Genomic DNA, 14,678 nt, shown 5'->3' with positions numbered 1-14,678 from the left:
CAGTTACCTATATTAAACATGCCCATTTTTTCAGGTGTCTTTATTATCTCTTGACAAAAAAGAAGATGGCAGTTTTAAGGATATGGAAACTTGTGCTCTTGGGGCATTCAGAAAAAATCAGTTTATCAAGTTAAAGAAAAGAGTTCATCTTGTGATGACATTGCCTTTCTCATTTGAGACTTGGCCCTCTCCTCTCACCCATCTTCAAAACAATGGATATATCTAAACTAACAGTGAATAAGTCTATATTGCTCAAAATAACCAAAATTCAATTGAGGTACTGAAATCTCATTTTATGCAGCATGACATGATTTTCTGTCAAAGGTTTTTTGGTTTGCTTTTTTTTTTAAGACCATCCTTTTTTTAAAGTGCTTGAGATTGCCCATCTGCTGTTGCCCTAAACTTTTATAATTATTTGTCATGCAGTCCTGGTTTCCTAATATGTCACCTATTTCCTAGCAAGTGCATTGTTCATCAGACATCCTTTCTCAATGGTTAAGGGCTTAACAAGCCTCAGGTGTGTCAGCAAAAACATTTTTCATAACGTGTATGTTACAGATGACTGACCATTAATGAATCACAATGCATCTCATTTAAATTTGCAAAATGAATCACTTGGAGGCTGCAGTTTGCAGTGGTGTCATAACAAACATTGCCAATTATTTTTCAAAGGGAGTTATGTACTTAATACCTTGGCCATTAGTAAAAAAATTCTACCCTACTTCCCAAACCTACTTCGATACCGATGTCTTACAAAATCCTGGTAGGTATGTATTCACAGGAAATCTAAGCAGCTGAGAATGCAGCAGCCTTTTACCTAATCCCATGCCAATTAATCAATGTCCTGTATTGAATGCCAGTCCCTCACCTAACTGTTCCAAACTTTGTAAAACTCAATACTACTGAAGCACCAACTCCACCAGCTAAGCAATGTGCTAAAGCAGTCACTATCCAAACCTGTACTAGCACATTATTACATTTCACTGACTTCAATCAGACATAGGCTGGGATCACACAAGCAGTTTGGCCCAATGCAGCCACCCCTCCCCTCCGGATCAAATAGGCACAGTCACACAAACACATCTGTCAGGCATTCCCCTGGCATACTCATCCTGTCATAGGACAACTTGAAGCTGGGTTAAAAAGGCACCACGTCACAAGTTGTGTTTTTGATTCCCGTGCATTCATTTTGCATGGACGCATGTCTTTTTTTAAAAAATAATTTATAACTTTCTTGAAAGTATATCAGGTTTTACAACGAACAAGGTAGTAAAAACTATAGAGTGATTCACATGGATGGATGTCTGAACACAGGGGAGCACATGCAGAACGGATTTGGTAGTCTGAACCTGCAGATCCATTCCTACCACTAGAGAGGGTTTTTTTTAAAAAAAAAAAATTGCCTATATCTGCATGTGCGCGCATGAATTTTGAAAAACATCTGGGCAGCACGCTCCATGGCTGAGGCACTGCAGTAACATGGATGCTTACTGTCTGGGTGATATGCCCCACAACACTTTAAACTGGTACAATTAGAGGTGGAACCATATTGTGCCAAGCCACCAGTGTGACCACAGCCCATAGAGATGCTTTTAGTTGCTTGTGTCTTCAAAGTGGAAGGTACAGGAAAAACACCTCATAAATATCTCACTGTACCATATAAAAGATATGGACAACCATGGGCACATGTTTCCTATGTTTCTTGTGAAATAAAGCATTTCCTATTCTTGTAATATCAGAGAGTAACATTAGCCTTATAGGTCTAGCTGATAAACATGCTTCAATGACCTGAATAGCAGGAAACACAAAGTGCAGTATAGGTGGCACATATTTTATGTTACTAATAATAGCCTGGATGTATTGTACCAGTTGGGAAACATACCCCTTTAAACCCTAAAACAAAAGGTGGCAGTAGCAATCATAAGGGACAGAACACTTTTAAATAAACAGTATAATAAAAGAAAAATGTTTGCTACATGCAATTGACTACAATACAATAAACCTTTTGTTGAAGGGCATTTTTTTAAAAAAATGGTGTATGCTCATTTGACTAAGTGAGCCTATTCCACTGAGCTTTAAAAACAGAGCACATTTTAGAGAACTGGAAAGAAAAACTAGCTGAGTATGCAACATTGCCAAAACTAACCAATTATATAAACAAAACCATTGAAAGAATTTCAGCAGAGATTGCAAGTTTATTACTCATACTATGAGAATCATTAACTTTTTTTAGTTCTGGAATTATTTAAATATCATATTAAAGGTGATGAAGATATTTATAGTTTCAATATTTTATTCTGTATTCCAGTAGTATTTAAATCATGTAAGAATAAAAATTAGATTTCGATAAACAATTAACACAATATTAAGGTTTTTACGATGATTTAATTTTAGCATAGATGTTTGTTCAACTGTTAAATATGTAATCTCTTTTATCGTTAATAGATTATCGCTAACTTTAGGAATGTTCTTGTTTATTCTTTAAAGAGAGAATCTATTCCAAAATTCTGTAAGATTGATGTTTTATTGTCTGCTTCTATATTTGAAATATGTAATACATTTGGAAATACATCTGATTTTCTTGTTGTACATAACAACTCATAATATTTGACAAACCTGATGAATCTATATTTTCCCCTACCCTTTCTTCCCTTCTGTATCCCACTTTTTTTTTTTTGAGAAAATAATTTTAAAAATTAAATCAACAAAAAAGAGCAGTTTTCTAAATGAGGAACTTTCCTAATAGTAAAAAAAAAAGTCTAAAAGAGGAGGATATATTTCGAGGTACATGGAGGCTGATAAGGTAGTATGGATTTCTTTTGCAAGGTGGCAACTCGTAATGGAAATGTGATGAGAATCATGGCTTGTAGTACAACAAGGAAACCAGTGGTAAGTATTAGTACCAGCTTATTCAAGTATTTGATAGAATTTCATATATTGTTTTAATATTTTATTTTATTGATAATTTATAAGCCTCCTTGGATCTCACATTGGGAGAAAGCCAACATATTTGAAGTAAATAAATTAAATAATGCTTTGGTGTCACATAAATAGTAGAAATGATGTTTAAAAGTCCTCCCACTACATTAAGTCCCCATGTACTTAGCTCCTGGGGAAAAGCAGAAGACAAGCATGAATAGTGCTATTCATAATGATGCAACTGGTTTAAAGCCAAAAGGATATTCAGTGGTTGATGTGAATGGATGCAAAAGGAAAGTCCAAAGCTGTTCTATACATACAATAGGAACATGGAATGTGAGAAGTATGAATTTAGCTAAACTCAAAATCATTAAACAAGAAACATAATGTTAAAACATTGCAGTCCTGGGAGTGAGCAAGCTAAAGTGGACTGGATTAGGACATTTTCAGTCACAAAATTAAAAATATTTTATTCTGAAAATTACAAACACAGAAGAAATGGAATTGTTCTAATAGGGAGGTGAGATGTAGCCCAGACAATCAGGGACTATAATACAAAGTCTGACCAAATAATATCAATCAGACTTTATGGAAAGTCTATCCCCATAACCATAATTCAAGTTACCACACTAACTGTGGGTGCTGAAGAGGGAGAAATTGAAAGCTTTTACACAAGTGTCCAAAAAGAAATTGGTCACGCACCTAAACAAGATGTACTGATAATCATAGGTGACCAGAATGTAAAAGTGGAAAACAAAGTAGAATCAAATATTGTTGGAAAAATTGGGCTAGGAGCATGAAGTGAAGCAATTCTGGGAAGACAACTTGTTCATTATGAACACATGTTTCAGGCAACCAAACAATTGTATACATGGACCTCACCAGATGACCAATACAGAAATCAAATAGATTAATTAACTGGAAGCAGAAGATAGAGAAGATCTGTTCTCTCTGCTAAAACAAAACCAGTAGCGGATTGTGGTACAGACCATGAATGGTCAATATCAAATATTAGAATAAAGTTGAAGGAAAACACCAAAACATCCAGAGTTCCAAAATACCATCTAAGCAACATTCCTGAATAGTTTAAGGACCATATAAAGAACAGTTTTGCCTTACTAAGTTCAAGTATATGTGAACCAAAAATATGGGTTGAAACCAGAAATATTATCAAGGAAGAAGAGGAAGAAGAAAAGAAGAGATTGGATTTATACCCCACCCTTCACTTGGAGGTAGTGGAGGCTTATAAACTCCTTTCCCTTCCCCTCCCCACAACAGACATCCTGTGAGGTAGGTGGGGCTGAGAGAGCTCTTTTGAGAACTGCTCTTTCAAGAACAGCTCTGACAGAACTATGGCTTGCCCGAGGTCATCCAGCAGCTGCAAGTGGAGGAGTGGGGAATCAAACCTGCTTCTCCCAGACTAGATCCCATGCACTTAACCATCATACCAAACTGGAAGAATGCACAAAGACTATTCCTGTAGCCAACAGAAATGAAAAGCCTTGATGGATGACTGATGGAACTCTTAAAATTGCTAAAGAGAGATGAGAAGCAGAAGTAAAAGGTGACAGAAATACAATCAGAATTCTAAATGCAGTGTTCCAGCGACTGACATGTAGAGACAAAGAGAATTATTATAATAACCAATTGAAAGAAATAGAAGAGAATAGAAAAGGAAGTACAAGAGATTTGTTCCATAAGATCCAAGAAATCAAAGGGAAATTTAAAGCACAGATCAATATGGAAATACTTCAACTAAACAGGAGAATATAAAGAAAAGATGGGAACAATAAGAATCTTTTGAAGAACTTGCAATTTTTGAAAGTGAAGTGAAAACTGTACTCAAAGCAGTTGAGAGAAATGAACCACCAATCAACAGAGCCATTTCATGCCATAGAAACTAAATCCATCAAAAGCTTAACAAGAATATGCCAACAAACATGAAAAACAAAACAATGGCCCACAGACTGGAAATACTCAGTTTACATTCCAGTTTCAAAAAGAGACATCAAAGACTGCAGCAACTATTGGACCATTGCATTAATTTCTCATGCGAGTAAAGTGATGCTCAAAATCTTATAACAAAGACTGTTACCATATACGGGATGACAAATGCCAGATGTTCAAGGTGGATTCAGAAAAGGAAAAGGCACTAGAGATCATATTGCAAATACCAGAAGAAAATAGCTTGTATTTTATAGATTACAGCAAAGCTTTTGAATATGTGGATCATAAAAAGCTTATGGTTGGTTTTAAATGAAATTGGTATGCCACAACTTCTAGTTGTTTTGATGTCCTTGTACTCTGGACAAGAAGTTACTATTAGAACAGAATATTGAGGAACATAATGGTTTTCAATTGACAAAGGTGTCAGACAAGGATGTATTTTATCTCCTTGTCTCTTCAATCTATATGCAAAACATATCATAAGGAAAGTTGGTGAAATGAAAGTTGGTGGAAGTAATATTAACAATTTGAGATATGCAGTGATACCACATTACTGATTGAAAACAATGAAGACTTAAAACTACTGCTAAAGGTTAAAGCAAGAAGTACCAAAGCAGGATTACAGTTGAACATCAAGAAGACAAAAGCAATAATTACTGAGGAATTACTCTTCTTTAAGGTTGATAGTGAAGAAATTGACATTGTTATTCTATTCCTTGGCTGCATCATCAACCAAAATGGAGAAAGCAAGCAAGAAATCAGGAGATTACGACTAAGAAGGGCAGCCATGAAGGAGGTAGAAAAGATCCTTTAGTGTAAGAATGTGTTGCTGGCAACCAAGATAATTAATACTATATTATTCCCCGTTACTATGTATGGGTGTGACAACTGGACAGTGAAGAAAGCTGACAGGAAGAAAACTGATTAATTTGTGGTTTTGGAGGAGAGTTTTTGGCCCACCAGAAAGACCAATAAGTGGGTTCTAGATCAAAGCAAGCTTGCACTCTCTCTAGAAGCTAAAATAACCAAACTGAGGCTATCATACTTTGGTCATATTATGAGAAGACAAGATTCTCTTGAAAAAGACAATAATGCTAGGAAAAGTTGAAGGCAGTAGGAAAAGAGGAAGACCCAACATGAGATGGAATGACACAATCAAGGAATCCATGGTCCTCAGTTTGCAAGACCTGAACAAGGCAGTTAATGACAGGATGTTTGGGAGGTCATTAATTCAAGGGTTGCCATAGGTCAGAAGCAATGTGACAACACTTAAAACACAAGCTCATAACCAGGTTTTCTTCATCCCCTGTATAAATGGCAGCAGGATTCTAAGGAACTGTATTATGTTGCTCCCTGGGATTCTGCTATTTGTTATGCAAGTGCCAATTTCCCTTACTGATATAAAGGCTCTAATCCTCTTCTGATGTGATAGAGTACAGAGGAATCCTGGGTAAATAATTCATAATGATTGAACACCCAGTTTACTAAATCCAGTAGTTAGGACCACAGTATTTCCATCTAAGTCCTTCCTCAACTTTCCTTAGGAATTTTTGTTAGTGTATTTTCCTAGCCAAATGCATCATCCCATCCTGATTCACTGTCCGTGACCTCAGGAAAGTAATGGAATTGCCATCAGTGGCATGTTATTACTTCATGACCACTGAGTATTTCCATAATCTGAGGTCTGGGTGGAGGATGCTCATTCCTCCTGACCTGAGTAACAGGCACCTGCTGACTCACCTGTTGTTCATTTTTCTCCAAACCCAGGAAAGTAAATAACATTTTTCTGAGGAAATATTTGCATTCAATTACCATTTATAATCTCTTTAATATATATAGCTGCTCTTTCAACTTAGACCTGTGCCAGATCAAAGTGATAAGAAATGTGCTTATAATTATGTACACACCTGGGAGTAAGCACCATTGAATGTAGTGGGACTTATTTCTGAGTAGGCATGCATAGGCTTGTGCTGTTACAGTGTAATCCTAAAGAGAGCTACATCCTTCTAAGCCATGTTTAGAACTGCAGCGTTAAATCAAAGAGCACCATAGGCAGATGCTAGAAGAGACTGTAGTCCATCTGTTATATGGACTGTGCTGTGGAAAGGTGTGATTTGAATAGTTTAAATAACCACATTCATTGTCACTGTATTATACTAGAACTAGGAATAAGGCCCATTGTTGAAATAAATACAACAAGCTCTAGAAAGAGGCTCTGGGCGGGTGCCCTGGCTTTGGGCACTCAGTGTCAATTTGCTGTGGTGACCCCAGCAAAATATAATGACACAGAGCTTACAGTTTTCTCCAGGGGAACTGATCTCTGCCATCTGAAGAGTCGTAGTGATTCCCCTGGAGATTGGCAACAATGGTTCCCAAGGAGGAAACAGCTGGTTTGGAGGGTGGAGTCTATGGCATTCTACCTATCTGAGGACCCCCTTCAAACCCCACCCTCTCCAGGCTCCACCCCTCAAATCTCCAGGAATTTCCCAACCTGGAGGTGGCAACCATATCTCCTGCCCAGGCAACTATAAGTGTAACTTTATCTGCTCTGACTTCAGCTTTCCATCTTCCCCCCACACACCTGGAGCCTCTGCCTAGGGTAAGTACAGTCTTTCTCCACAGTATGGACCAAAGCAGCTCACATCATTCTCCTCTCCCCCTTTTGATCTGCACAACAGCCCTGTGAGGTAGTTAGGCTGAAAGTCTGTGAGTGGTCTGAAATCACCCAATCAGCTTCCACAGAAAGAACCTGGGGTCTGGCAGATCCTGCTCTGAAGCACTAACTGCTACGTCACACTGGCTGTCATGGGGGGGGCACTTCAGCAGGGTATAATGACATAGAGCCCACCAGTTTCTCCAGGGGAACTGATCTTTGCCATCTGAAGAGCAGTTGTAATTCTGAGTGATCTCCATCAACATACCTTTTTCTGCCCCTCAGACTTCAGCTTTCTATCTCCCCACTACCACCTGCAACCTCTACCTAGGAAAAGTAGTCTTTCTCCTCAGTCAATGAGGGAAGAGTTAGTCCCACAGGAGCCAAGCAGGAGAAGTGTCTTCATCAGGAGAGATAGCCGTTTTAGCAGAGATAGCCATTTTAGCAGTTAATTCTGACAGGGAACAGTGGCTAAGGCGGCAGTGCTCTTGATTGGCGGTTGATGGGCCAATGGCTGATGGAACACACAGCACAGCCAATGGGTGAGCTGGAAAGTGCCAATGCATTAGGCCAATTATCTATATCAGATTTGTTTTTGTAAATGTACCCCTTTGCTCTACTGAGCTGCAGAATGCAGGAATGACAGTACCCTGTCTTATTCTGTAATACCATATTCTATAAAGATAACAGCCAGTTCTTCTCTCCTCTTTCTTTTTGCCTCAAATAAGCTTAATCAAGTGAAATGCGATGACAGCAGCCATGGTGAACACCAGCTGATGGAATCCTCTGGACAAGCACGTCAGATAATGAAAATCTGTAGACTTGGTCCATAGACCCCCATTTCTATGTATTGACAAATTCTCTTTTAGCAAAGGAAGAACAACAGAGATACTCACATGGGTCTGCCTTCTGGATATTTCTAGCTTTTAATACTTTCACTGTGAGAAGCCTGAAAGGTGTTGCATCCCTCTGTTGGTATAAGGAAAACAAGATAAGTGTCAGTGCATGTGTATGTTCACATAATACGGATACATAATAAGACAGGAAATTAATAACATGTCATTGGCTGGGGGGATTTGTGCAGTTCAGCATTTTTTTATCAAGATAATTACTAATTTTAGAAAATGTATTAGATAATTTGAAATAATCAGAATTTTACAGAAACCTCAGAGCAGGCAGTTACTATGTCATCGCTACAGAGAGCCCCATAAGCATACAATTTTTCATCTATGTATCTAATGCCTTTGTATCTCATCCTTCCTTCAGGATTTCAGAGTACCTTACATGGTTTTCCCATCCCCACTGCTTTTTCGCAGCAACATTGTGATGTAAGTGAGGCATGACTGGTCAAGGTCACCCAGTTTTAAGGGTTACCAACCTCCAGAAGGGGCCTGGATTTTCCCCAGAATTACAACTTATCTCCAGACTACAGAGATCAGTTCCCCTGGAGGAAATGGCAATATCAGAGAGTGGACTCTATGACATCACATCCCCACTGAGGCCCCACAGCTCCCCAAACTCCATTTTCCCTAGACACCTGTGAAGCAAAGTGCCTGTGAAGGGTTAACTTACATGACAACTCATAGCGCAGCTGTTTCAGTTTATTATTGTTAGTGTGTTGATCTCAAGGACAGGCAGAGGTACCAATTAACCCTACTAAAAGAGCCATCTTGATTGTAAAGTGATGCAGCTGGTGTTTCATGGAAAAAAGTATATCTTGACACCCCAGCTGGGGGAAAGTTAGCCTAGATTCCAGGAGTTCCTGTATGGTTATTGCGTCTGCGGATTTCAACACAAGTTCACGGTCCTTGTCTTAATTTATTGATGTGCCTCATGAAGACCACGCTCTGAAGTCAGGTAGTTTGGCAGTGTTATTTATTTTCCTTTGTACTCCCTGAACTGGATTTGTTTTATCCCTTTTGTCCCCCTTTTCTTTAAATAAATATTTGATTTTAAAACCCAACTGTTGGTTTGTATGTGCTTAAAACCCTGTGACTCACGAGAAAGCCTCGCTATCTTGACAACACCAGTGCCAAATCTATGGAATATCCCATGCTGGAGTTGGCAAGCCTACCCAGCAAGCTTCATGGCAGAATAGCGATCTTCATCACAGTGGATTTTAAAGGACTGATCATGCGCCTATTGCCACATAACAGATCTGGCATGAAAGCTGGTCAACTAGAAAGTAAGTTGTATGCCAAAGGGGTGCTCATCCTCCGAACAGATGATCAGTTTTGTCAGAGAACCAAGCATCTAGCAGCTTGAATAGCCATGACTCTGATCTTGGCCATGATTAGTACTTGGATGGGAAGACTGGGGCTACTATGCAGAGAAAGGCAATGGCAAGTCACCTCAGCTCATCTCCTGCCTTGAACACCCAAGGTCCTGGAGTTACCACAAGTCAGCTGTGACTTGACTGCACACAGATATTATCACTGAACATCTGGTATCTCACCAAGAGATACCATGCATACAACCTTGTATTCTGAATGCAAAAGGATTTTTCCTGTCCAGTACCTTTTTCACATATGTGGTGCCCAATGCAAAGTGTATTCTATATTTTAAATGTCCCACTGGACCAGGCCTATGATATCTAAATATGGGTTTTATCCTGTTGAGGTGACTGCCCACCATTAGAAGTAAGCAAAAACTAAAACTCTCAAAAGAACTAACCCTCTACCAGCAGTCAACACCAGTTATTATAACAAATGACAATCACCCCATGGCAGGTGCTAAATCATAGGTTTAAGCATGTTTAAGATTTAGTTAAGAGCTAGACTCCCATAACTTGAGTGAGATTTGATCTTGGGCTTGGATAGCTGAAAGATTACCTCCTCCCATACTTTCCAACCCAACAATTAAGATCCTGTTTCCAAGCCCAGCTCTCTGTGCCCCCTACATTACAAAGGTGAGGCAGGTGACAACTGGGGAGAGCTTTTCCAGTGATGGCACCCTAACTCTGAGTCCTGCCTGGCTATCTTTTACCAAAACATTTCTTTTACCCTGGCTTTTAACTATGGGACTTTATCTTAGTTTTAATGCTCATTATTTATGACATGATTTTAATGCTCATTATTTATATTGATGTTGCTATGGTACTGGTTTAACTTGTGAACCTGGAAAGGCAGCATACATATTCTCAAAATAAATATATAAATAAATATTTACCATCCCCACCACCTTGATCCTTTTGAATGTTCCATGAGAGATGCGCTCAGGAGTTTCTATGTTTTAATATTTTTAAAACTACAGAAGTCTACATTCCTTATGTCATATGGGGGTGATATGGATGGTCAGCTGGCATTTTCCCATGGAAGGGGGAAGTAGCTAATCAAGGGTGACCAGAGTTGGAAAAGGAGATGGATATATTTTCACACCTACTCAGATGACAAACATAAGAACATAAGAGAAGCCAGTGTTGGATCAGGCCAATGGCCCATCCAGTCCAACACTCTGTCACACAGTGGCCAAAAATACCAGGTGCCATCAGGAGGTCCACAAGTGGGGTCAGGACACTAGAAGCCCTCCCACTATTGTCCCCCCCCCCAAGCACCAAGAATACAGAGCATCACTTGCCCCAGACTGAGAGTTCCTATCTATACCTTGTGGCTAACAGCCACTGATGGACCTCTGTTCCATATGTTTATCCAATTCCCTCTTGAAGCCGTCCATGCTTGTAGCCACCGCCACCTCCTGTGGCAGTGAATTCCATGTGTTAATCACTCTTTGGGTGAAGTACTTCCTTTTATCCATTCTAACCCGACTGCTCAGCAATTTCATTGAGTGCCCACGAGTTCTTGTATTGTGAGAAAGGGAGAAAAGTACTTCTTTCTCTACCTGCTCTGTCCCATGCATACTCTTGTAAACCTTGATCATGTCACCCCTCAGCCATCGTTTCTCCAAGCTAAAGAGCCCCAAGCGCTTTAAACCTTTCTTCATAGGGAAAGTGTCCCAACCCTTTCATCATTCTAGTTGCCCTTTTCTGTACTTTTCCCAGTGCTGTAATATCCTTTTTGAGGTGTGGTGACCAGAACAGCATTCCAAATGAGGTCACACCATTGATTTATACGGGGGCATTAAAATACTGGCTGATTTGTTTTCAATTCCCTTCCTAATAATCCCCAGCGTAGTGTTGGCCTTTTTTATTTGAGTCGCACACTGTCTCAACATTTTCAGTGAGTTATCTACTATGACTCCAAGATCTCCCTCATGGTCAGTCTCTGCCAGTTCGGACATCAGTCTCCATTATCTAGATACTTGTTTCTGAACACAAACCATCTTTTACAAGCTTACTACATGAAGGAAAATCTTTACAAAAAGAGGAAACTATGAAGTGGGAGAGTAATAGTTTCAGCGGGTAGCCATGTTGGTCTGCAGTTTAACAGTTAAATTTAAGTCCAGAAGCACCTTAGAGACCACCCAGATTTTCAGGGTATAAGCTTTCCAGAGTCAAAGCTCCCTTTGTGACAAGGGAGAATAGATCATTCCATCTGCACTGTCCCCCCCCCCCGGTTTATTTACTTGTGTATTCTCTATGCATTCTGCCATTACAAGTAAAACCCACATTTTTGAGCTAACTGGCTGCCAACCCCTCCCTCCCTTCATCCATGATTCTGCAAAAAGAAAGGAAAGGGAGGGGGAAATCCAGACCCACACATGCAAGACTGACACATTTGGGAGCAGGGAATCCCCTAATCCTTTATATTTACTGATTCCTTCTTATGTCCTCTCTGGCTTTTTAAAAGTTTGCCTAAGCGGGAAGACACGTCCTCTTTTGTCTTTGGAGGAGGAGGGAAAGAAACAGAACAAGGAGAGAGTGTCAACCTAAAGAGGGGGGAATGGGGGAGGAGCAGGGGCAGCTCTTAAATACCCACAGAAACAATTCTACTTTAGAAAGGATTAGCAATACAAAAGCGGATGAGAACAAAGAAGCACAGCAAAAGGAGTTTTGGTAGCTGCGGGGCAACATTGTGCTAGAAGTGGCCTGAATGCAGATTCCTGTAAAACAAATGCAGAAACAAGAACGCCCCAAAACAAAACAAAAAGGCCAGTCAGTCTGACTTCTGCTGCTGTGAAGATATTAGAGCAGATTTTAAAGGGATCGATATGTAACCATCTGAAGGACCACTTAGTGATCCGGGGAAGTCAGCATAGTTTTGTCCCCAACAGATCTTGTCAGACCAACCTGGTTTCCTTCTTTGATCATGTGACGGGTTTACTGGATTATGCGAACTCCGTTGATGTGATTTATCTAGATTTCAGTAAAGCTTTTGATAAGGTTCCCCATGACATTCTGATGGGCAAACTGGAAGACTGTGGGCTGGACTATAGGACAGTTTGGTGGATAGGAAACTGGTTAGAGGACCGCACCCAAAGAATGGTGGTCAATGGCATTTCATCAGATTGGAGAGAGGTGTCCAGTGGGGTGCCTCAGGGCTCGGTTTTGGGCCCAGTACTTTTCAATATTTTTATCAATGATCTAGATGAAGGGGTAGGGCTACTCATTAAATTTGCTGATACCACCAAATTGGGAGTAGCAGTAGACACCCAAGAAGATAGAGTTAAAATCAACAAGACTTGAATACTCTGGAGAAGTGGGCAGTTGCAAACAGGATGCAATTCAACAAAGATAAATGCACAGTATTACATCTGGACCACAAAAATGTCAAGCACAAATACTGGATAGGGGATACATTTTTGGGGAGTAGTGTATGCGAAAGAGATCTTGGGGTAAGGGTGGACTGTAAACTAAATATGAGCAGTCAGTGTGATGTGGTGGCAAAAAAGGCAAATTCAGTCTTGGGTTGTAATAAAAGGGCCATAGCATCTAAATCGCAGGTGGTCATAGCCCTACTGTACCCCCTTGGTCAGGCCGCACCTTGAGTACTGTGTGCAGTTCTGGAGGCCTCAGTTCAAAAAGGATGTGGACAAAATTGAGAGGGTGAAGAAGAGAGGAACGAGGATGATCAGGGGTCTGGAGACTGAGCCTTACGAGGAAAGGCTAAGGGCCTTGGGAATGTTTAGTTTGGAGAAGAGGAGATTAAGGGGGGACATGATTGCTCTCTTTAAATACTTGAAAGGCTGTCATTTGGAGGAGGGCAAGGAGCTGTTCCAGTTGGCAGCAGAGGATATGACCCGAAGCAACAGGTTTAAATTACATGCAGAAAGGTATAAGCTGGATATTAGGAAAAACATTTTCACGGTCAGAGTGGTTCAAAGGTAGAATCAGCTACCTAGGGAGGTGGTTACCTCCCCTTGACAGCTTTCAAGAAGACGCTGGACGAATATTTGTCAGAGATGCTTTAGGCTGGTCCTGCATTGGGCAGGGGGTTAGACTAGATGGTCTGTATGGCCCCTTCCAACTTTATGATTCTGTGAAAGTGGAAGGGAATGCAGAATGGAAGACTAGGATGAGCTCAGAAACAGGCAAAATACAGATGTAGCAAAAATACAGGCACTGGCCACGATCTAGTTTAAGTTAAAATTATTAAGTCACTCCGATACTGTAAGTTTAAACACATGTTTAGTTTAAATAAAAGCAAAAAAATTACACTGTGCCTATGAAATGGTAAATGAAAAATACTAAGGGCTTCTCCTGATCTAAGCTGAAATTCAAGCAACCAACAGCACAAATGCCCCCTAGAAAGACTAAACAGCATGTGCTATGACCAGGTATTTAGGATGCTGCTTAATTATGCAGTATTAGGCTGTGGTCAGACATGCCTTTAGATCTGACTTAGCTGCAAATGCTTGATGGATCTAAAGTGCACAGTCAGACAGCAACATCTGGAAAAGGTCCTGCAGTTGTCAGCACGCCGTGCTGCCCCACCACAGAAGCGGAGTTAAAAGACACTGGGGAAAGTCCAGTCTTAACTGGTTCTGACAGGCCATGGATGGACTTTCCACAGTCTGATCACACAAGCACACTCTCAAACCGTCAAGATGGTCTGCCCACTCCATCCTGATTCAGCACCATTGGGTTTTTTGCTCATTTAGCAGTATGTGCATAACAGCATAATTTTCCATGGAGAACTCTCCTCACAGGGGTTTGATTCCTCGTTTATGCACATGTGCACAAAAAGCAAAAAATACTCAACCCCACTTGCCTGACCGGGCTGTTCCTGCAGCAAAATAAATTATACTAGGATGTCTGATCAAG

The 14,678-nt window shown here is 40.2% G+C and overlaps 1 protein-coding gene across 1 annotated transcript in view; it reads right to left on the bottom strand.

Annotated features, from left to right (window-relative positions):
* The window catches only part of LOC107108207 (cytosolic phospholipase A2 epsilon-like), a 91,414-nt gene that overhangs the window by 61,064 nt on the left and 15,672 nt on the right, over positions 1–14,678 (bottom strand). Inside the window, exon 3 of the mRNA XM_015408612.1 lies at positions 8,416–8,488. Within this exon, the coding sequence (XP_015264098.1) occupies positions 8,416–8,488 (73 nt within the window). The remainder of the gene's footprint in view (positions 1–8,415; positions 8,489–14,678) is intronic.

The sequence above is a fragment of the Gekko japonicus genome, unplaced genomic scaffold (assembly GCF_001447785.1).
Source record: "Gekko japonicus isolate JY-2015 unplaced genomic scaffold, Gekko_japonicus_V1.1 scaffold1710, whole genome shotgun sequence".
NCBI classification, from domain to species: Eukaryota; Metazoa; Chordata; class Lepidosauria; order Squamata; family Gekkonidae; genus Gekko; species Gekko japonicus.
Note: the sequence above shows the minus strand (reverse complement) of the source record. Positions and strands in the feature narration are given on the sequence as shown.